Source organism: Siniperca chuatsi, linkage group LG5 (genome assembly GCF_020085105.1).
Source record: "Siniperca chuatsi isolate FFG_IHB_CAS linkage group LG5, ASM2008510v1, whole genome shotgun sequence".
NCBI classification, from domain to species: Eukaryota; Metazoa; Chordata; class Actinopteri; order Centrarchiformes; family Sinipercidae; genus Siniperca; species Siniperca chuatsi.
In genome coordinates this window covers 22,932,434-22,956,071 of record NC_058046.1, presented here as the reverse complement: position 1 = coordinate 22,956,071, position 23,638 = coordinate 22,932,434, and the positions used below count along the sequence as shown (strand labels likewise).

At 38.7% G+C, this 23,638-nt stretch overlaps 2 protein-coding genes across 2 annotated transcripts in view; one reads left to right on the top strand and one right to left on the bottom strand.

Annotated features, from left to right (window-relative positions):
- Window positions 1-15: 15 nt before the first annotated feature.
- lg5h5orf51 (linkage group 5 C5orf51 homolog) lies at window positions 16-5,365 on the bottom strand. Its single transcript, XM_044196104.1, has 6 exons — window positions 5,227-5,365; window positions 4,360-4,469; window positions 2,784-2,930; window positions 2,308-2,439; window positions 2,001-2,115; window positions 16-1,115 (listed from the first exon to the last, which is right to left on the bottom strand). Exons 1-6 carry the CDS (start codon window positions 5,318-5,320, stop codon window positions 880-882), a joined length of 834 nt encoding a protein of 277 aa, XP_044052039.1. The 5' UTR covers window positions 5,321-5,365; the 3' UTR covers window positions 16-879.
- Window positions 5,366-5,499: 134 nt separating this feature from the next.
- oxct1a (3-oxoacid CoA transferase 1a) overlaps window positions 5,500-23,638 on the top strand; it is a 42,743-nt gene continuing 24,604 nt past the window's right edge. The window contains exons 1-7 of the mRNA XM_044196101.1: window positions 5,500-5,862; window positions 7,732-7,840; window positions 8,452-8,542; window positions 12,570-12,705; window positions 12,854-13,003; window positions 14,700-14,806; window positions 15,541-15,601. Coding sequence (XP_044052036.1) covers window positions 5,758-5,862; window positions 7,732-7,840; window positions 8,452-8,542; window positions 12,570-12,705; window positions 12,854-13,003; window positions 14,700-14,806; window positions 15,541-15,601 — 759 coding nt within the window. The 5' untranslated portion in view covers window positions 5,500-5,757. The remainder of the gene's footprint in view (window positions 5,863-7,731; window positions 7,841-8,451; window positions 8,543-12,569; window positions 12,706-12,853; window positions 13,004-14,699; window positions 14,807-15,540; window positions 15,602-23,638) is intronic.

Below are 23,638 nucleotides of genomic sequence, written 5' to 3'. Positions count from 1 at the left end.
GCAAAATAAACGTGCTTTTCTTAAAACAACGCGCGTTTATTGTCAACGAGGACATTAAAAAAAAAAAGAGAAAATGATTTTCATCCAAACAACACAGATTCTCTATTAATAGTTACACTATCAAGATTATTCAAGTGGCAGAAAAATGGAACTTGCAATAGATGGGAATACAAGTTGCGCATTACAAAGCTGGTATGAACAAATCTGAACATACTTCAAATGGTCATGAATACATCATTGTCAAACAGTTTTGAACACCTGTCTTTGCCTTTAGTGTGTATATTTTTATACACATACATATATAATGTATATGCAATTATAATATATTAAAAGCATAACAAAATGGCAACAAAACAATAAATAAAATGTTACTGTGCAATGTCTTACTTCCAGCTGGATTATCTTCAAACTTATAACAATCTTAAAAAATGAAGGAAAAAAAGGTCAATTTTATTAATAACCTTTTTTATATTCATATTAATGTTATTATAACACATTCTCAGAGCAAAATAAGTGCCCCAGTCAACAGTCTGGAATCAGGATGATAACTGCTTTTTCAGCAGGACAGGGAAATTTTTTTTTTTTCTTCAACAGCCTCCTCTCCGCAGCCCCTGCCAGTTTTACACCACCTATCTTATACTTTCTAACCTCTCATTCACCTGCTTTGGCCTGGGCCGTTTGGCATGGGATGAGGTTGCCTGTAGACACTGATCCAAAGACTCTTTTCTTCACACACCCTTTCTCCCCGTGCCTCCACTTAACCTTCCACTGCATTACACCCCACCTGATGGGTTCCATTTTTATTTGGGGTTGACAGACATTTCAATACTGAACTTAGATCTGTGCCTGAGGGCAACTTCAACACAGGAGCAGCTTGGTTCACTGTAAAATACTAAGGATTTCCTTGGCATTCTCTGTGTTCCAGCCCTGGCCCTGCAGAGGGCCCTCACAGGCAAGCACGTATTTGTTGAGAATCTGTGTGCCAATGTCCCGAAACTGGAGGCGATCTTCTTTGCGATCCATAGTCTCAGCGCTGCAGTCCTCATACTTGACTGCCCAGAAACACATTTCCCCAATGTACATCATCGTCAAAAGGTGTGTGTCTGAGAAGATGCCTGGCCAAAAACATAAGCAGGTAGTGAGTATGATCAACTGAAGAATTTTCTCCAACTAGACAAAGGGTGGGTTCACCAGTCTCGTTTAGTCCGGTTGAACGAACCCTGAAGTGTTTACCGTCTTTGTGCGGTTCATTTCTGGACTCGAACTCTGGTGCAGACCAAACAACCGTCCTCTGGTCCGCCTCGAACCGCTGTCAAGCGAACTCTGGAGTAGTTCATTTTTAGTGTTCACACTACGAATCACAGTCAACGAATCACAGGAAGTTTACTATTGTATGTGTAATTTTATTGGTTAAAAAACGTATTCTCGTCCCGTTTTGGTGATTGGTGAACTAGTAGCGCGGTTGCTACGAAAAAGGCAAAACTGCGATTTTTGCCCACTTACCTCACTGGTCCACTTTACATGCAAAGAAGTCGTGGTAGGATCTCATGAGAACTAGGACCGTCTGATGGCAGAGCGTCTTCCTCGAAATGCCTGCATTATTCAATTATTTAATGCCCGCTCTCTTACGAGACGTTCATATGCATGGTCCTCCGAAGTCTGCTGATATATGCTCCTGATCAACATTAACATGAACAGAACCTGACAGTGCTCCATAATGTACGATCCAGGTAGAAATTGGAGGGGTTTGTTGTCTTTTTACCCGCAGACTGTATGACCAATAATTTAACAACATTTCCACCACATGGCTTTTGTTTACAATTTTTGGACCATTTGAGTTTTGCCTTTGTGAATGCAAACCGGACCAGTTCGAAAATTGAAACAATGTATCATCCTCGCATTGGTTCGATTCAGGGACCAGACCTTTACGTGTGAACCCACCCTAAAAGCAGCACAACATTTTGTATTATTATTATTCAAAGAAGTGATGACATATTTACCTTCAGATAGGAAGCTCGCTGTAGCAGTGTCATGGAGCACCACCCCATCGTTGAGCTTCACAGAGTTTCTCACCTGCAGCATCCGCATCAGGTAGCGCACCCCTTCCTGAATACACTGGATTCAAATATCATCAGTCAGATCAGCATTAGGCCTAATATCAGCATATGTCAACAAAAAACCTTGGATACTAAACTACTCTTTTCACCAAAACAAAGTTAATTTGTTTGGCAGAATCAGTCATGCCTACATCTCTGTTCATAAATACAAATTTACTGAATCTACTTTGATCGTTTCACAGTGTGGTACCTTAAGGAACGTGTCCTTGTTTTTCTTGATCCACTGTTTTCGTTGATGGAGGGTATGGCAGTACATGTACAGCAGAGCTCCACGTCTCCAATAGAGGCATTCTAACAGCTCTAGGCCGAGTACAGACTGCACCTACCATAGACCAAAAGACATGATAGTGCTGTCACACAAAGACATGGAAGTAAATGTGTGCTTTTGAGAAACCATAAACCAAAGACAAAAATAAAATGGAATAGATAATCAAGTTTTTCCAGTAAAATATACAGAGTCTGATACAATGGTGCCAATAGTGTTTACATCTTTTTAATACCCTTACACATCTTTTCCCCTCAGATACTGAACTATACATTGCATGACACTTAGTGATGTTCTCCCTCATCTTGATTTCATGCCAAGCACTTTATTGGTCACATGGAGTACAATGAGACACAGTCCAATTGCCACACAAAATCATTTTGACATGCACATATACATACTTCTTGTGCTGGTGCTAGCCTCCCTGCCAAAACTTCTGGCTCGGTCAAGTCTTGCAGCAGCTGCTGGATTTTAAATGGTGAACAATCCTCAGGGAACTCCTGGTCCACCAGTTTATTCTCTTCATAAAACGTGATGTCTAGGATCACCTAAATGATGAAAAACAAATATATATTACCCATATATATTACCCACACCCAAACATTGAATACAATGTGCAAGAAAATGACGCAACATTTTCAAAATTACAAAAATCTGTTAAAAGTCATCAGAAACAATTACTTCCTTCTTCTTACTAAATTACTTTATTGGGTTCCTCATTAATAAGGTAGATCAAATCAGGAATTAAACTAATAATATGCCTGCCTGGAAGTGGTAGCCTCTTCTCCAAAACTCATATTAAAACCTATCTCAAAAGCCAACTTGAGATCCAAGTGTCCTTACTAACATCTAATTAAATTCTCTAAAGTCTTTAAGTGTTGCGTAGCAATCAGTTGCTTGATTACTGTTAACAACATGATACTAAAAACATCGGTGAGCCTTTTCAGTCAGGGTTTAGACCACTTCAAATCACTAATGCCACCTTAACAAAAGTGGTTAACTATCTACAAAGTAACTTGTTTCGTAGCTTGGTCATATATTTCCACTCCTACACAATGATGGTTTCCAACAAGTAAATATTATCCCTATTGGTAAATGTATAGTACATGATTTTGAAGTCAAAGGCTAAACTGAGGGGCCTCTGCAGGTTTGACGTTTATAGGGGTAAAACGAAAAAATAACCCACAGCAGTTTTGGTGATTGATTAATCACTTGTGTCATTTCTCAAGCAAAACTGCGATGCATTTGCTGGTTCTACCTTTTCAAATTTGAGGATGCTTTTTCCTGTTTTATATAATTATACATGATTGAATACCTTTGTGTTTTGGACAGGGAAACCGAGATGGACATTCTTCACTTTTTATTGTCCTACTGTTTTATAAACTAAATGATTAAAAGGTGGGGTATGCAATTCTAATCCAATATACGTCTTTTTGTCAAATTCAGCAAATATCTCCTCACAGTCAGCTAGCTGTCAGTTCAGTGTGTGCGCTGAAAAAAACTCTGGTGTTTGTACACAGCCCTGGCTCTGTAAATACTAAACAAATGAAGTGGCTCGGACCGAGCCACGCAACACTATTCCAGCCATGATTTGTGTCAGGTAATGTTAAATGACTTGCCCACAGACATTCAGCTTACTTTCTAGTTTGCCAAGATATACTGTTGTTGTGATGTTTGCTATAGTACCAGGAGAGCTGTGAGTATCGCTGTCTGGAGCTGGTTTGCTGGCTCTGAGAAACCGTCTCATCCTCTCTGGCTGTAGGGACAGTTTGCTAATCCATAACCTAGCTAACGTTTGTTACATTGCTGGCTGTGTCATTGTTCGCTCTATATCATGGTATTTGTCATGGTATTGGATTTCTTCAGAACCACATACCCCACCTTTAACTGAAAAAAAGAGTCAGATTCTAACCACTAATGGAATTAATCATTAATTGCAGCTCTAGACATTTAATTAAGTTTGATGTAATGACGTACCTGTGTATAATCCTGGAGCACCTTGGAAAGGTTGCTACTCTCCCCTCCTTGTCTGTAATAGCTTTTCAACTTGTCTAGTATGGCGGACGCATTCTGTAAATAGTCATCATCTGTGGAAGAACGATATGTTAACATATTACCAATTATAGATCTAAACTCAAGAAAAATGGTCACCAACGTTACACATTTCATTGTACTGTTGTTGATGATTGGCATTTTATATTTACACACAAAGTTTATGCAAAACAATTCGACTAACGCCAACGTAGAACCAGTTTTAACTTTACAAAGTCAAAGGCAATGTGACTATCCGGCAACATAGTATACTATCGTGGCAAGGAATGTGTACTAGCTAACATTTTCAAGCGATTGATAATGTTGAAATATAATGACAAATATACAAAAGGTACAATTCAACATAAAAGAATGGCAACGTTACTTCGACAATTTGCTCTCAACTCTGGTTTATTTAGTGTTAGGCAGCATCATTTTTATGGTCAGCTAACGTTAGACGTTTGTCAACATTATTGCATTTTAGCTAACGTTAGCGAACTTACGCTAGCCGTTAACTCGAACACCCAAATATTCAAAAACAATGATCGGTCGGTGAGTAAACGTCGCTATAACGTAGCTAAGTTTATATTTTACCGCCTGTTATTTAACTATACGGTATAAGTATTATTTGTCAATATACAACATTTCAGCAGCAGCAGCTGTTGTTGTTATGGTTTCAAGCTATGTTAGATAACGTTAGCTAGCTTGCTAGTTGGCTAATAAACTGAACAAGAATGTTAGCCTCGCATACGAAGTGCATTTGCTGCAAGAATGGCCACAAGACAAAAAAAATTAACAACGTCTTATCGATACCTTGCTTTTCAGCTCTGAGACTAGAACACTTGATGTCTAACTCAAATATCCTTCTCTCCAACTCGAAACCTTGTCGCCTGTACTCGTCGGCCATGACTAAAAGTATTAGTCACGTGAGCCAGGGATTACTCACGTGCTCGTTCAATGTAATTTCTGTTTCTGTGTGTGTACGCGCCTGGGGTAGCTATAAAACCAAAGTGTACCGTTTAATTATCGTCATCACTTACTGCATTACTTTTTGCAATGTTTTTGAAATAACGTTAAAGCATATTGACGTACGTACGCCGAGTACTTTATGGTAGCGTAGTAGTGGTGAAAGGGTTAAATTATAATTAGCTTGCCCAGCCTCTCTGTGTGATAGTCCAGCCCATTGAGACCAACCAATGTCATTTTAGCGCTGACTTTCGGCGTCTGAAAGCTAGCAGTGCTAGTAGCCACATTTTGCGACCTTTCAGGCTACATCATCTGTCGTCTATTGACTGGAGCATTCAATCTGCTCCTCGGCTCATACCCCGTGAGTAGCTACAAAACATGGCGGCCCTCAAAGCGTTGTGCAGAGCGGAGAATTTATTCTTCAAAAGCCTGTCAGGTCCCTGCAGAACCAAATTAAACTTCGCTTATCTCCACTTGAGCAAGGTCGGTATTTTAACGTTAATTAGTTGTAGAAATAAACAACTAGGTTGAAATGAGATGGTTGCAAATGGCTGGGCAAGATTAAAAGGTCGTATTATGAAGATCGTATTCCCTTTATCGTCCAACATTTCGGATAAAGTGAATTTAGTTTGGTAATTTACCAGTCTTCACATATTTATTTTTGTTTTATTTAAGTGTTTACTTGTCAATGATATCGTGAACTTCTCAATATTTTCGTCAACACATTTCATTTCGCAAGCATATTACAAACAGTTGATAACTTTCAGTAATGCATAATTAGAGAATTTGAGCACATGTGTCATTGCACGGGTCAGTAATTTAATGCATGATGTAAATTACATAAACCCGCAGCTTGACGTGCAGCATAGTTAATATGTCCAATGTCAATGAGTGCGTATGTGTTTATAGGTGAAGTGATCACAAGTGCTTGCATAATCTACCCCTACCAGCATACCTTTACACACAAACTCATTACAATATTTCCATCATGTTTCTTTTTGTCAGTGCCCAAAGTCTGGACATTGTTCAAGGTTGTCATTTCTATAAGTAATATGATTTCAGAAAATAAAATGGGATGTCTGAGATTAGAAATAATGAGGAAAGCAAATTTAGGAAATGCTCAAGGGAACATGGAAAGTTGAGCATTACTTTTTCTATAACAGTAAGAAGGAATCTTGGTGGAGTGGCAAAATGCATAAGGGTTTCGAAATCTAAGCAGCAGTCTCTGAAATTGTGTGCAATATGAATGAACAACAAAAGTGTGATGTTGACAGTAATGGAAGGAAGCGATGATATGTATCAAAGTTTTGTTAAAGTCTGATTAGTGAAGACAGATATGTTGTGTGTTATGGATGGAGGAACAAAAGGAACTTCCCAAATAACATCATACTTATTTGACAATACACATTGTCAAAATTGGCCCTTTTGACCTTAAGATGTTACTGCAGTTGATATAGTAAGTTGAACCCTCAGACTGGTTGTAAACCATCTGAAAGACAGTAAGAACTGGCTTTTAATAAATCGATCATGACTTGGTGCTTTTCTTTTTGTAAGTCATACAGAACAGATGTTAAAATGATTAGGCAAATGTTTCATTTTGTTAAGTAAGCAATATGCATAACTAGGTGTATATGTTCACTTTAGTTGTAGATGAAGGAAAGTGATGAATGAGGAGGGACATCATAATGCAAAGCGATGTGGAGTTTCCTCCTCCAAGTCTGACCAACAGTGTTCTAAATAGTTCAGTATTTAAAAAGCAGTCAGAAATCACAAATATGTAATATCAAATGTCAGTATTACAGATTTACAATGCAATTGCAATACACATAGAATCAGCACCAAATTAACAAAGAGTCAGTATAATGGGTTTTGGGAAGTCCCTTGTGGTTCCAATCCCTTGCAGCCGCTGCCAGTTATTTGTGGCAAAACACAACTAAATGTCTTGTGAAATAATTAGATTGGTCTGAGCACTACAGGTACAATTTTAGTCGATCAGTGTTGACACAAGGGTTTTAAATTTGAGTCCCCCACAAACTCTGTTGGGTTGGGACGCTCGGCTGTGGGCTGCCCTAAATCTCCGCTCCTTTTGTAGTAGGATTTGTTCAGCAGTTTTGCTTATCTTTCCCTTCCTCAACTGAATAAACTGGACCAGCCATTGAAACTGTACAAACTTATTAGCTGCCCTCAGGCATCTGGCCATCCAGCAACGTTTTACATTTTTAACCATTATACTGAAATGCTTTTATCCAGAATCACTTACACTGAGTTTCTGTAGCTGATGGAACTCTTTTTGAAAAATTAAATGAGCGTGTTTTGCAAAGTCTTATGGACCTGTGGTTTTGCTTTCTACAGACCTGCGGCTGTTATTTTTCTACTTCCAGCCAGAGAAGTTCACAGTTCTACTCAGATCCTACAGAGGCAGTTAAAGATATCCCAAATGGAGCTACCATTCTGGTGGGAGGTAAGATATACAGTGCTTTCACAAACAGGCTCCAGGATTGTAGGGTGGTTACCTACACACCTCAATGACAGTGCTGGAAAATTACCTCAGTTTTTTAAGTGCATGCAAGTTTTGTTAACTGATGAAAACGATGTTCAGCAATGTATGTGCAAGGACCACTTTAAAGCAAAGTGAACTTGAACTCTGTCTGGCATGGTGGTTGATTAGCACACACAAATTCCAAAGCTCTTATTTATAGTCAAGTTCGGAGTGACATTGTTAAACATTTTCCACTATGTGACACTTCTATCTGAGGGGGAAAAAACGACAGAAATCTGCCTCCTCAGTGTACTATTAGAAATATTGTCTAACACCCTATACACACAGGACTAGAATTACCTGGGGCTTGATCCAAGGTTTACCATGTTATTGGACTTAAGGCTTTCCTGTGTGATTAGTAATATTTGGACGCATCGTCTGCTTTTTTTCTGTACAAATATGTCTACTAGGTGAAAGTTCCACCTTAAATTACCATATTTCACCCTTTTCACACTTATTGCAATGCTTCCGTGGCTGCTTACATTTTATTTAGTTTATTATGCATTACTTTCTTCTTTTGTGTTCCAACACAGGCTTTGGATTATGTGGTATCCCAGAGAATCTTATCAACAGTTTACTGAAAACCGGCGTTAAGAGTCTCACTGCAGTCAGCAACAATGCAGGGTAAGTGAGTTTGGAGGGGAGAAAGCACGCATTCTTAGCACACATGCATCCTTCATCTAAACATATGCATAAATCAGTCAGTGCATTCCATGGTGGTGCTTGATTTTGATACTGATTTAATTAATTTCCCCCATATATCTCCATGCTATCAAAAACAGGAATCGGTGCGTGAGACTCTCCCCTGGCCCCTGTCACTTCCTCCTGTGTAGCTCTCCAGCTAGTGAATGGGGAGTCTTGATTGGACTCATGAAGGAGTCTGTCACTTCATCTCCTTACAGACCTGTTTTAAACTCATATTAGAGGTGTTGGTGACCATGTCGCTGTATCATCAAACAGGCAGTGTTGACCTGGAGAGATGCCCAGAAGTTAGCTTCTGATAAGTTATCAGAGCTGCAGGCAGCCACTTTCTCCGTGGTCAGGTGATATTGTGTGTGATGTGTGTTTTTGCTCTCAGTGGGTTATACTCTAGAAATACTGACAAAGGTTTCCCTTCTGACACATGGGAATCAGCTGCTGACCTCACTGCCCTTTATTATGTATTCTGTCTTTTTATTGCATACCTTGATATGCAGTATCTGAAACTAGAGATGTAGTAATTTATTCTGCTAAACACTCCCAATAAGAATCACAATAATCCTAGAAACATTTTTTATTTTTAAGGGAATGCAAATTGCAAAAATAAAGAGGGAGTCAACCTTCATTTAAGGTTAAATTCCATAAAGAATGTTTTTAATACCAGTTCAATACCAGTACAAATGTAATTATTTTCAGTTATATAGGATTAAGACAAGTTGTATTCCCAAGTAAGACTGGAGAGTCAGTTTCTCTGTAGAAAGTTGTGCAAAGGAAAAAAAAAGCAATGTTTTAAAGGTCTCAGAAACCATATTCAAGACTTAAATGCAACATTTACACATGCACTGGCAACTGAGCTTTTCATTATTCAGCATAATGTTGATGTCTCTGTTGCAGACTTGGAAACAGTCTTTGTCTTGTCAGTTGTCATGTTGCAGTCTTTTTCCGTAATTGAGTCCCAACATGCTGCCACACACTAGTTTTATCTGAATTGTTTACATAGCAACACTGAAACTTGAGACAGTGAGCGGTAGGGATCAGCTGCTGTAATTGCAGTATACTGTACCTGTAGTAAAGTGCAGCCTCAACTTTGAAAAGGACTTGTCTATGCTAACAATACTGCAAAATTGAGGTTTAGAATCACATAAGTGGTGGCACAGTGATTCTTATTGTATGCCAAGTGCCAGAGTTGTGCAATAGGAAGATCAAAATGGCTTCAAAGTCTCTGCACAGACTGTTTGAGTACATTTCTCTGTGCCAGTAGTTGTTTTAGTACTGTCCTTTGAAGTGTGTTAGTGTCCTTCACTAGTTACTCTTCACTAGACTTTTCTCGTGGACTTTGATTTTTGGTGGTGAATATTGATTCTTGGAACAGGTATTCAAAATGTTTGCTTGAGCCAGGCCATCCCATTGAGCAATAATTGCTTCCCTAAATATGTTCCCTCTGTAGATATTAGTTATTGGGGAAGATTGTAACCACTTGCAAATAGTGGCCATAATGTCTCTTTTGTGTCATTTCTGAGCAAGTTCCATCATAGTGGAACATCTTATGCATGTTCCAGTCTACATGCAGTCTACATGTTTATTTAGTGGGAACTATAGTACATATAGTACCCTCAAGTACATGCCTTCCTTCCAGTTTCTTTGCGAATACAGGTTTGACTGGGGCTTATAGACAGTCAGGCATGCATCTGGCTTATATTGCAACAAGGGGACGAGAATTGGGAGTGACATTGACGTTAGCAGAAATGCGTTACCAATGACTGCCATTGATTGTTCTTGTTTTATAAAAGCTACCAGGTCTGTGTACTGTGTATCCACCGTTTTCTTGGTCACAGCTGAATTGTGTTTAATGTCCTGGGTCTGGAGGAAAGAGGGCTAGAAGGGGAAAGAAGTAGTTATGTAACATTTAATTTTAGAGAGACGATTCCTAAAGCTGAAAATTCCCTTTCCTCTGCTTGCTTCTACTTGAATGTCTGAATGGATTGTTACTCCTCTTCAATGAAATCTGCCAAACAAGCAATGTAAAGTACTTGTATTATCTCAGAAATAAGGAATAATGCAGGCATGATAATGGAGAGGGCATTTATTTACTGCTATGAGCACTTTGATATAAACACAATTTCTCTCAACACAGACTGCTATAATTCAAATTGTAGTGCAGGTGTGTAATAATGGATGCTAATATAAGAAAATATGATAGATGAAGTTTTGTGAACAGAAGTCTGTACTTTAATGATCTCTTAGGGATCTGTACAAAAGTAGAATTTGTTTGATATTTTGGCACACTGAGAAGATATAATGCTGGTATGAATAAAGGAAAGTGATTCCACTCATCAATGGAGATTCTACACGTTGTTTGTACAATAGACATTGCTGAACTATTTTTGGTAGCAGTAAGAGGCAAGTGTAATTTTGGTTTTGGAATTGCTGCCTGGTTGCAGTGTCATTTACACAAGCCTTTGTTGAGATGTTTAAAACATTGCTTTCACTTGGATGATAATAGCCTAAAATATGGTTTGTATCACTTTGTCTCTATACAGTAATCGTTAACAATACCGTCAGGTAGTGATGAAGTTCTGCTTTTTGAATTTTGTGGGGAAACTTCTGGCTGAGTGAGTGGGGGGGGAGACACTGCTATTTTACTTTGTAGAACACTGACACGCAGCTCTTTATGCACTGTAATATGAGATGAGAGGGATTCAGCTGCACACAAGAGGAGATTATTGAGCTGTGACAGAACTGCAGCTTTATATTATTATATCAGCTGCTTCAGGAATGATAACACAATGTTAGCATTAGTTAAAACCCTTTTCCATAGACTGCCCTATGATGTGTTATAACTCTAGTGGTGTGTGTGTGACACAGTCATCTGTTTTCGGTATTCCGAGCACACATGGCCTAGATATTTTGTCAGCTGACCTGAGGTTAGAGTTAAGGACAAAGCAGAAGTTCCTGATTCTCAGCTTCTTGGGATACAGAAAAGAAGGAGAACCCACTATTTGCAAAGCTCAGTTTTCCTCTTGGCTTTGATTAGTAGAAGCAGAGACAGAGCAAGGACTGAGATTAGTTATCTTTTGTATACATGCTTTTACATTAACATACAGTAAAAAAAAATATATATATATATTATGTTGGTGATTATGCTGATTTGATTACACATTGTTCTCAGAGGGAATATTGCTTGTAAACAGACAGGGTGGGAAATATAAGATGATAAGATGTTTGATTTTACTTTTATCTTGTATCACAAGACAATACCCTGTTTAAAACGGCTTTATATGTTTTATAAAGATTTATGAAGACTATGCCTTCATAGGTTAATGACTGACCAGCCACACAAAATCAGTCCTTTCATACAGTAGCTGCTGGCCCATTTTATGAGTATTTCAACAACCCTAGTAACATAATAACTTTCTTTGATCACAGAAAGTTAGAAAAGAGTACTCACAGTACTATGTTTAGGAGTTTTTCTTGCTGTCAAATCATGATGGTTTCTCCAGGTTTGATGTGTGACATCCTATAGTACCATGTGGCGCTGGTGTAACCCAGACTTGAGACCAAGATGAGCGTCACAGTTTATCATCAGTTTATATTAGAGGCACCTTTTCCAGCCTCAAGTCTATTTATCAGCTTTGCACATCTGAACACTATCATTTTTTCCATTCTTCTTTGCAAAACTGATCAAGCTCTGTCAAGTTGCATGGAGATGAGTGAAGAGCAGAACCTACGTAATATAGACTCAGATGTTGAACTACTGTATAAAACTTGCTAAATATGTGTATAAACAAGGCTCACTGTGATTCTTTTCCTCATTTTCTTTAAAACGTATTTTAAATTATGAAAATTTTGAGTATGAAGCCACACGTCTCTATATTGGTATTTGTTAAGTATACTGTAGCCTAATTTTAACCCTTTTTAAAAGTTCATAATACTGTGTCTGTGTTTTCTTCAGAGTGGATAACTTTGGCCTGGGCCTGCTGCTCCAGACTAAGCAGATCAAGAGGATGATCTCTTCATACGTCGGGGAGAATGTAGAGTTTGAGCGACAGTATCTGGCAGGGGAGTTGGAAGTGGAACTGACACCACAGGTTGGTCTGAAAACACATAGCTGCATATGAAAAAACACAAACTCACTCAAGAATTCACTCAAGAAGTCTTTACATGTTAAATTTCAACATTGCAGTGGACATTTAACTGTTGTACTCATCTTTAAATTTGTCACCTTCTTCCCCACAGGGTACTCTGGCAGAGAGGATCAGGGCTGGGGGTGCTGGGATTCCAGCCTTCTTCACAGCCACCGGCTATGGCACACTGATCCAAGAGGGAGGCTCTCCTATTAAGTACAACAAAGATGGCAGCATTGCCATCGCCAGTGAGAAGCGAGAGGTGAGAGTGCTGTTATTCCTGTTGTTGTACCATCAAGCCCATCATGAAGTCAATGCAAACTTTCTTTTGCTTGGGACAACTGCAAATATTTTTCTAGACTTGTGGCCACTTTCATTCAGAGTTTGTTTGTTTATTTGAGAGCTGCGGTCGAACTTGGGTGTGGTATATAAAAGTAGTCTTGAATCCTCATAATGGCCCCACCATTATTTGCTTCCCAAGAGCTTGGGTGTGGTGCGTTGTAGTTCTTACCAGAAGTGAAGGCCAACCTCTCCATGAAGTGGAAGATGCATCAAGTGATGGGTTGGACAAATCACATTAATGATATCCATGTATCAGTATAGGCTTTATATTATAAAAACACACTTAATAATAAAATAATAATAAAAACTTTATTTATATAGCTTTTCAAATAAGTTACAAAGATAAAATAAAAAATAATTTAAAAACAGTTTAAAAGTTATACAACATTGAGCAAAAGGAGCTACATATGAGAAAGTAAAATAAGTAAAATAAAAATATAAAATGATCAGTAAGCAATAAAATAAGAGTTAAGAGAATGCCTTTGTATAAAAGTAGGTTTTAAGAAGTGACTTAAAAGATAAAAGTGAAATCAGACCACAAACACTGAAAGCACACTTATAAAAACATGTTTTTAAGAGGGATTTAAAAGAGGATAAGGATCTTGTCAGTCTGATCTCCTCAGAGAGGTTGTTCCAGAGAGTGGGGGCCCTAACAGAAAAGGCCAGCTCACCCTTGGTCCTCACCCTAGATTGTGGAACAGCCAGCAGAGCCTTAACTGAGGACCTCAGGTTGCGACCAGGCATGTATGGTGTCAGAAGATCTGAGCTTTACTTGGGTGCGAGTCCAGAGCGGACCTTCAAAGTTATCAGTAATATCTTTATAATCAATTTAACAATTTACTGGGAGCCAATGTAGAGCAGCTAAAATAGGAGTAATGTGCTCTCTTTTTTTTGGTTTTGGTGAGGAGTCTGGCTGCTACATTTTGGACAAGCTGTAATTTATATAAACTCTGTTGACTCAGACATATGTAGAGAGAGTTACAATAGTCCAAACAAGAGTAAATAAAAGCATGTATGACGATCTCTAGATTTCTACTGGATGAAAATGAAATGATCTTGGAGAGTCTCCTGAGCTGCAGTAAACAAGACAGGACAACTGTATTGACATGCTTGTTCAAGCTGAGGTTGTTATCAAAGTTGTTATACCAAGTTTTTAGCAGTTTTGGGCTATATTAGACAGAGAGATGTTTTGAAGGATAGATAGGATAAGGAGGACTGGCCACTGCAGTTAATGTGATGTATGGATTGAGAGCACAGCACAAAACTCATGTCTGGGGAAAACCTGCACTGTAAAGATAATTTCAACTTGTTTGACTAGTTTGATTTTAGTGTTGTAGCAAGCCTAAAGATACTGCTTTTAAATAATGAGAGAAACATCTAAAGTCCTTAATGTTTACAAAAACAATGCTTTTCACAGATGTAACTAAGATGGCATAATGCGTTGCCATGAATGTTTGTTTTGCTATTGATTTTTCTCGTGTGGAAAAAATAATCTGCAGTAATGACTAATCTAGGTCTGAACTCCCAAGTTGCCAAGTCTGACACAGGTCACCATGTTCATCCTCAACTGCATCCAGTGCCACTCACTCCTTGAATTGTGTTGTCATTGTGCACAGGTGCAGGAGTTCAATGGCAGGCACTACATCATGGAAAAGGCCATCACTGGAGACTTTGCACTGATCAAGGCATGGAAAGCTGACAAGGCTGGAAACATTGTTTTCAGGTAACTGATGACGTGCAATGCAAGTAAAGAGTTTTGATAATATTGCACTAAACAGGAATATGTACAGATCACACATCATTAGCACAGACCTGCTATAATATGGCAATGCCAGTATTTATCTTGTAAAGAATTCAGCTTCTCCCTGCCTCGAAGCATATTAGACTAGTCTTAATCATCTTAGTTTTGTTTGCACAACAATCACATGCTGCTGGTGGTCATGTGGTGACTAAGCAATAGGCATTCACTTAGCTGAGACTTGACCTTTTGATAAGCTCTGTATGAACTGATTCTAATCAGTACATTTTCAGTCTGTATTATCTACATAGTTTTCTTTTGTTTGTTCAAAGTTTGTGAACATATAGTATTTACATCAGCTCCTATATCTTGAGTTATTCAGACAGCACCGTTATTTCAAGTTAGGGTTTGGAATCATCACTCATTATTTTGTTCCACTTCAACATCTAAACATCTAAATTAAGTATTTGCCTTCCATCTAGCATCAGTAAGGTCATTTGCACCAACCTGGTGTATGTGAATGAAGGAAATTAGTAGATGTAGTAAAGTCTTTCTCCACAAGATAGCAGTGTCTTCAAGTAAACTAACAGCTTATATTAGATATTGGGTATTACAGTGGTGGTTTCGGCGTTTACTTGCTCATCTTTGCTTTTTGTGGCAATATTTCCTTGCCTCCTATTTGTTTTAATATCGCCTCTTTCTTGCTCTTTTTTTGTCAGGAAAACAGCCAGAAACTTCAACCAACCTATGTGCAAGGCAGCCAAAACCACCATAGTTGAGGTATGCATTTCCAACAACACAGTGATTTGCTTGTAAACCTGATGTCTGCCTGCAACATGTCTACTGACACATACTGTATTTATCATTGGAGCCACAATCTCAGATTCTAGACTTCAGCTTTCCTTCCTGGTTTTCATGCATAATGCATTATGTGCACGTTACAAATAACGTGTGGAAAAAACATTGTAATTATGTTCACCTGTAGAATGTGAAGAAAATATGGTAAAGAAAATAGCCATTTGACATTTGAACCCAACCACATAAAAGCAGTAATCCCCAGTAGGGCTCAAAAGATCACCTTGAATTGGGAATTGTTTATATTCCTTTGAATCTAACTTTAAGACCTCAGATATTATTAGAAGATTGTAAGTTTTAAGACGTTAACCTCCATCTGTATGGCCAAAAATGGAGTGAGAATGTCCTTCTATCTCTGGGCTGTCTGTGTCGTACCTAGTTTCATTGTCTGTCTGGTTACCCACCTGTCTAGCATTTGACAGTCTAGAAGTGTGATCGCTCATCTCTTCCCTCTGTATGTGTCTATGTGTGCGTTTCCGTCTCCCTCTCCACCCCTTCAACACACAAACAGCTTCACATCTCCCATATAGACACCGTTTGATTCAGAGAGCAGCAGGGAGAAAAACTGTGTGTGTGAAAACCATAAAATACAGGCGCTTTCTGAAAATAAATCGGTAGCGAAGGGTCTCTCATAAATCTAACAGGGTTCCACAAAGCACATTTTCAATTATTTCACGGTTGCTGGACCTGAGATTTAGTCTGCTGTTGATTAAAAATGTCTGGGACCAAAATTAGAGGGGAGTAAATTTTCTCACTATAGAGCCATTGTGGACTGTTATGGTCGATTAATCACTAATATTTGGTTTATAGCGATAAATAGCACCAGTATTAATGGGTTTTAAGACAACAATATTCTGCACACATCACAACCAAAAGAACCACTAAATTCCACTATGCTCAGTACATGATGCAAAATAATTCAATTTGTGCATGTGTGGTGACGACAACCATGATGCCAGTGATGGATATCAATGAGTAATGGAGAACCAATGCTATGGTATAATTACCCAATTTTCCTCTACAGGAATAATAAGACTAGTCGATCTGACAGCAGTGACACCACCAAGAAATGTGTCTGTGTGACGTCTGCTGGAGTTGTGATGTAGTGACATGAATGATAATGCTGCTCTGCTTAGAGAGCTACTTTATGAGATGCAAGCATAATTGGTTGGATTTAATATTGAACTGTCTGCTTCAAGCTTTGTGCACCCAGAATCATCTGCCCAGGGTGGTTTTGGTGAGTGGAGAGGATGATAGAATTGTTTAACGGGTTTAGAGACCCAGGCTGCATTTGGGCTGAACAGAAGTGTTTTTTTCAATTCCCAGGTGCATTTCGAAGATTGTTTTTGTGGCATTTCTACTTGCATAAAGTGAAAAGTCCCAGCAATGATAGGAAATAAAGAGGGAAGGAATGACATGACAAGTTGAAAGGGAGATTTAGATCCCGCAATATCACAAGCTTCCAGGATGCACCTGACATACTTCAGTTAACAAGGTCTGAGAAAAGTTACGACCACAAACAGCCTCTGCAAACTCTCATGGATTCAGAAATAATTGCTTGACTTAATTTTTTAAACAAGGGCACAGTATATACAGCCTTTTTTAACGGGGTACTAGACATGTGAGTGTAGCCTAAAGGAATGTTATTAAATTTGCCTATTTATGAAAAGAATTAATGGCACATCTCAATCAATTAACCTCACCCAAAACACATTCCAGAACCTGACACAAATCATCTTATTTTGGGAAAAGAAAGCTCTGCATTTGCATCAGAACTTAAATTAATTAATTTTAAATGTAATTTTATGTTCCCTGCCAGCACTAAAACCAGACTGTGTCAAACAACTGTGTCAGTTTCAGCCTAGTCTTTGAAGAATTTGGATGCCACCCCTTTTTCATGTCATGTTCTAATAACAAATAGTCCTTTCAGACTCTTGTCATCCACAAAATGCTTCTACTCTGCACTGTGCTGCAGTCTGACAAATTATATCAAACAGGATTTTCAAATGAATTGAATTGGAATTCAGTACATTTTAAAAGTGTCTTCCTTACAGTCTGTGGTTATTAATTTGTTTTTGAAAATATGACAGCAAAGCTGTCTTACTCATTGATACTCATCCACTTCATATTCCTAGTACAAAATAATAAATAAACATGTCTCCTAATGTAAGATAAATAAAAGAAATATCTCATTTAAAATGAAATAGTATTTCAAATGTGTATTTGGAATGACATTCATTAGGTGTGTGCCTGTGTTGTACTGGGGATCCCACTTTGTCTTATCATCCTGTCAAGTGATTTGTCAAATTGTATCCGCTATTTTTTTATGGTGCCTTTTTTATGGCAGTGCAGGTAACAAGAGCATAATCTATGAGAAGCCTACTTATTGGTGACAATAAAGTAATAGACCTGTATTGCAATACCCATTAAGAACCTTTTATCTTTGATACTAAAGCAATTACCATCTCTCTGAAAATAAATTTATCTTTAGGATTCAGTGTAGGCTCAGTCATAAATCTGGTGATATGCTGTCAATATTGACCCTGCTGTCTTGGTGCGCTGGTTAAGGCTGGGAAAGGAACCAACACACAGGGTCAGGGGTTTTTGAAGCTATTCATTTAACTTGCAGCTCAGCTTGGTAGCTTAGGCCAGGGTGCAGCAAGCTCTCTGCTGATCATGTTGCACAGTCAATTGATTGTCTGCTGGACCAGATTTATTTCTCTATAGCTTAAATGCTAGCTGTTCAGGGGCTAAGCAATTAATTGTTATCCAAAAAAATGTCAGGACATTGGGGAGCAAGACTGACAGGACTAGGGGACATTGGGTAGAATAAAGATGATGCACTTCTCAGTTTCAGTCAAAGGGCTGCAACTTAGACAGCAGGTATAACTAGGGCAAAACAACTACATTGATTTATTAGATTCAATCCAGATTGATTAGTTTCATTTCTCTTTTCAACATACTTTATCAGTTGTGAAATTAAGTCCCCTAGTCAGAGTCAAAGAAACCCCCAAATCTCCTTATCAGTATGATTCTGGTCGTTGTTTTTATTAACTAACAGAATATCACCACATTGAAGTATGTGAGCTCCATAAATACAGGTGAGCTTCCCCTTGACACATTGCAAAAGCTGGTGCCCATTAGCCTCTAGAATAAAATTTTGTGTAGCCAACCCACTCTCTACTGGTTTGTTTGAATTACCTGTGCTTGAACTCTTAACCTGCAGAATGAAATGACTCCAGTTTCCAGTCTGTTTTTTAGTAAATCTACAAGTTCTTCACTTATACTTAATGTGTGCCGTAATATTGTAGATATATTTTTTATAAGGCATATTAAATGAAAATACTTACATACTTTATATCCTTAACTGTCAGTCATCAAAGTATCCATTTTAATTTGAATTCTGAGCAACTCCTTCACCTAAGGCTCAGTGAATGTGTGTGTAAAATGCTAAAGCCCTAAGGGGCCAACAGACGTGTAGATATGTAACCTAGTGACTCCAATTTTGTATGACATTTAATGGCAATTCTGGGAAACAAATTCAAATGATCTCACAGTAGTCTATCAATAACCCTGCAGTTGTCGTCAGCCAGCTCCCTTTCACGCAAGAGACTCCACATTTACCATGTTCAAGAAAAATGCATTAATATTCTATTATATTCTATTATACATTCTATCACGGTAAATCCTTTTTATACATGTGGTGTTATTAACAGATTGAACTTTGACGATAGCCATCGTAACATTGTAGTCCCCGTCCCAATTCTGATACATACATCTACTTTTTTTGGTATTGAATTTAAACTACAAGAGACAGCAAGGGTGCCAGAAAATGAGATATCACAAAAGCACTTTGAAAATTACAAGATCATCACCAGCTCGTGCCATGGTTGCTCAGCAACCAAGCCCTGCTATTCAATTGTTGAACGTTCCACGGTATCCAGCTGGTCCAGTTATTCCCTTATCACAGGTACAGTGAAAGGCCTTGGTGCATTGTGGGATACAGTACACCAGAGACTGAATCAAAGCAGTGGTTTTTCTGCTGTTGTTTGACTGTCAGTCACAGTAAATGACTCAACTGTATTCTGTTACTGTGGCAATGTAGTGGTGTGGGTGTTGGGTGTTGGTGTACACACACAGCCAACCAGTCATACATGCATGAATTGAATGAATGTATTTGTGAGTGTGTTTTGTTCTTTTAACCAGGCTGGAGGCCTAATTGAATCTAAATTACCTCCATCCTCAGGGGTTTCAGCCTCAGCCTTCCACTGTACATTTGTGTTGAAACAAAAGTAACAACAAAAAAACCTACACATTTGCAAAAAAAAAAGTCATGAACTGGGTACTTCAACTAGTTGTAGATGAAGTGTAGTAGTGTTTTTTACTGCAAATTTTTAGCCATAGAATAATGATGGTATTATCATGACCGGTTTGTTTCTGTGGTACATAATGCCTTGTTTGCTTGCTGCTGGAATTTTAATTATTTATTACAGCCCACATTTTTTCATGTTATTTTACACAACTTACTTTATGCTTTGTTGAGTTTTCCTGCCTTGTTCTTGACCCTTGACTAACTCCATTACTCAAGCTACTGTTAGCAAATAATTATAAATTCACTAATTTCCCCCATAATTTCCTGCCTAAATAGGTTTATTAATTAGGTTTTGTGTGCACAAGATGTGCAATGAATGTCATCATTTCTGTCTATATTTTGCACAAGTTGTGGAGATGGGTGTTGTGGGCACAGCCATTTTGTGTAGGTGATCCTGTTTCTAACCCTTCTTTGGATCATCACCACAGTGTTGCAAAAGTGACCCGAAGATTTAATTTAATGATGATTCATATGTGCCAGAAGGTGACATGGATTTGAAATGGTGGTAATTGGAGGGCTGGCTTGGCTACAACCACATCAAATTGCTGTAATATATCAGTGGACAGATGGGTATACAGTGGTGTGCAAAAGTGTTTGCCCCCTTCCTGATTTCTTATTTTTTTGCATGTTTGTCACACTTAAATGTTTCAGATCATCAAACCAATTTAAATATTAGTCAAAGATAACACAAGTAAACCCAAAATCAATATAAAAATAAATAAAATCCAAACCTACATGGCCCTGTGTGAAAAAGTGATTGCCCCCTAAACCCACCCTTAGCAGCAACAACTGCAATCAAGCGTTTGCGATAACTTGCAATGAGTCTTTTACAGCGCTGTGGAGGAATTTTGGCCCACTCATCTTTGCCACATTGGAGGGTTTTCAAGCATGAATAGGATTCAGGTCAGGAGTTTGACTAGGCCACTCCAATGCCTTCATTTTGTTCTTCATCTGTCATCCTCACTAGGATGCTGAATCAAATTCACATCTGAATCCATATAAGGTTCGACTATTATGCAACAGATGTTGAATAAACATTCGCAAACAGTCAACTTATCTCCACTAGGCCACTCCAAAGTCTTCATTTTGTTCTTCAGCCATTCAGAGACCCCACAACAACATCCAAAGAACTGCAGGCCTCACTTGCTTCTTAAGGTCAGTGTTCATGACTCCACCATAAGAAAGAGACTGGGCAAAAATGGCCTGCATGGCAGAGTTCCAAGACGAAAACTACTGCTGAGCAAAAAGAACATTAAGGCTCATCTCATTATTGCCAGAAAACATCTTGATGATACCCAAGACTTTTGGGAAAATACTCTGTGGACTGACGAGACAAAAGTTGAACTTTTTGGAAGGTGTGTGTCCCATTACATCTGGCGTAAAAGTAACACAGCATTTCAGAAAAAGAACATCATACCAACAGTAAAATATGGTGGTGGTAGTGTGATGGTCTGGGGCTGTTTTGCTGCTTCAGGACCTGGAAGACTTGCTGTGATAAATGGAACCATGAATTCTGCTGTCTAACAAAAACTCCTGAAGGAGAATGTCCGGCCATCTGTTCGTGACCTCAAGCTGAAGCGAACTTGGGTTCTGCAGTAGGACAATGATCCAAAACACACCAGCAAGTCCACCTCTGAATGGCTGAAGAAGAACAAAATGAAGACTTTGGAGTGGCCTAGTCAAAGTCCTGACCTGAATCCTATTGAGATGCTGTGGCATGACCTTAAAAAGGCAGTTCATGCTTGAAAACCCTCCAATGTGGCAAAGATGAGTGGGCCAAAATTCCTCCACAGCGCTGTAAAAGACTCATTGCAAGTTATCGCAAACGCTTGATTGCAGTTGTTGCTGCTAAGGGTGGGTTTAGGGGGCAATCACTTTTTCAAACAGGGCCATGTAGGTTTGGATTTTGTTTTCCCTTAATAATAACAACCTTCATTTAAAAACTGCATTTTGTGTTTACTTGTGTTATCTTTGACTAATATTTAAATTAGTTTGATGATCTGAAACATTTAAGTGTGACAAACATGCAAAAAAAAAAGAAATCAGGAAGGGGGCAAACACTTTTGCACACCACTGTAAAAGCCTTTGACATCTTTTCCCCCCAAAAGTGTGCGTATGTTCCTTTGTATGCATGTATGGGGAGAAAATGGTTCACAATGACACTGACAGCATTGATATTATACTTACACATCCATTTAGCAGACACTATCTTGAGATGTGAGATTACACATCAATTCATGAATTAGCAACCTTGATAGTGGTGGAGAATAATGAAATTCATTTATAGTAGCCTTGAAAGAAGCACACGAGAGGTGCTCATGAATACATTCTTGAAGATATTTGCCCTCAGCTCTTACTGGTACTTTTATGTGCCAAGATTAATGGTAGCAGAGTTACAATACCAGATAATATTCTACATTCATGTGTCTATAATCTAAAACAAAATTTACGTCATCTGATTGTCCATTTTTGTTTAGGCACTGTTGCATACATTTGTGCACATAATAAAGAGAAAATTCATATTGTTGTCTGATTAAAGTAGTCGACTGAATGTAGTCTGTGGGCTTGCAGCTGCTCAGGTCAGGCCTCTCCTTCATTCAAACCAGGAGCTATCCAGACAGACTTCATGGACCAAACGATGATACCCTTCCAGTTGTGTCCTCACTTGGTTTTTTCCGTGTAGCCAGCTTCGACGTCTGTGTCTCCAGACAGAGAGCGAGTGCTAGAGAGTAAATGAAGCGAGGAAGCGCCGGTAGCAAGAAAGCCGGTGAATCAGAGAAATAAATTTTATTTTCTGATTGTTTCACAGTGATTGCGTTTTTTTAAGAACAAATAAACACCCCCGCACACCGCGGCACAACCCTGCGCTAATCATCGCAACACCTGATTTGGTGTGAATACAGCCTAAAGCCGATGATGGACTGTATGGCTAAGGTTTAATAATCAACTGTAGGTCACTGTAGGAATGATTGAACAGAGAGACAGAAAAGGGGACAGATAAAATAAATAAAAATAAATAATGGGAGCCAGTAGAAGGGGAAGACAGATTAGTTGAACTAATGCACAAACTGAATGTTTGAAATGGGAAATTTGCATGTTATATGCTCTGACTATAAGTTCAAAGTTCCCTGATGACTGCCTGTCATCTGAATCTGAAGCACATTGCACAGAGACTTATGTGTTCTTTGAAATGTAAACATTACCATTTGAGCTGGGAGTGGAGTTGTCTATGTGCAGTATGTGTCATTTAAAAAATGTATTTTTAGTTCCTATAATGTTGTCAGGGTTTGCACTGACTGGCTGTCTCCCATTTTCTGGATACCGTAATGGCTGTTATAGGTGGTGCAAGCTTCAACTGAGAGGAAACAGATTGCCCATGTTGTAGGTATTCTGGGTTAGAGGATAGAGCCGGAGCTGAGCCCCGAAAGTGGCGGCAGAGCACGGCCAAGTACCCACATACATAAACACACGCATAGGGAGGACGATGGAGAGGCTATAAATACACAGGGTAATGAGAGTGTGGTGTCGCTGTCATCACCATGCTCTGTTGCCTGTAGCCACACCACATGATTATAATGTCAGGTAGCTCC

Excerpts from the sequence above, each read along its gene's own strand:
- lg5h5orf51 (XM_044196104.1), bottom strand. The coding sequence starts at position 5,320 with ATGGCCGACGAGTACAGGCGACAAGGTTTCGAGTTGGAGAGAAGGATA. Across the intron at positions 2,116-2,307 it reads ACAAGGACACGTTCCTTAAG|TGTATTCAGGAAGGGGTGCG; the intron begins GTACCACACTGT and ends ATTTGAATCCAG. Across the intron at positions 1,116-2,000 it reads AGCGAGCTTCCTATCTGAAG|GCATCTTCTCAGACACACAC; the intron begins GTAAATATGTCA and ends GTTTTTGGCCAG.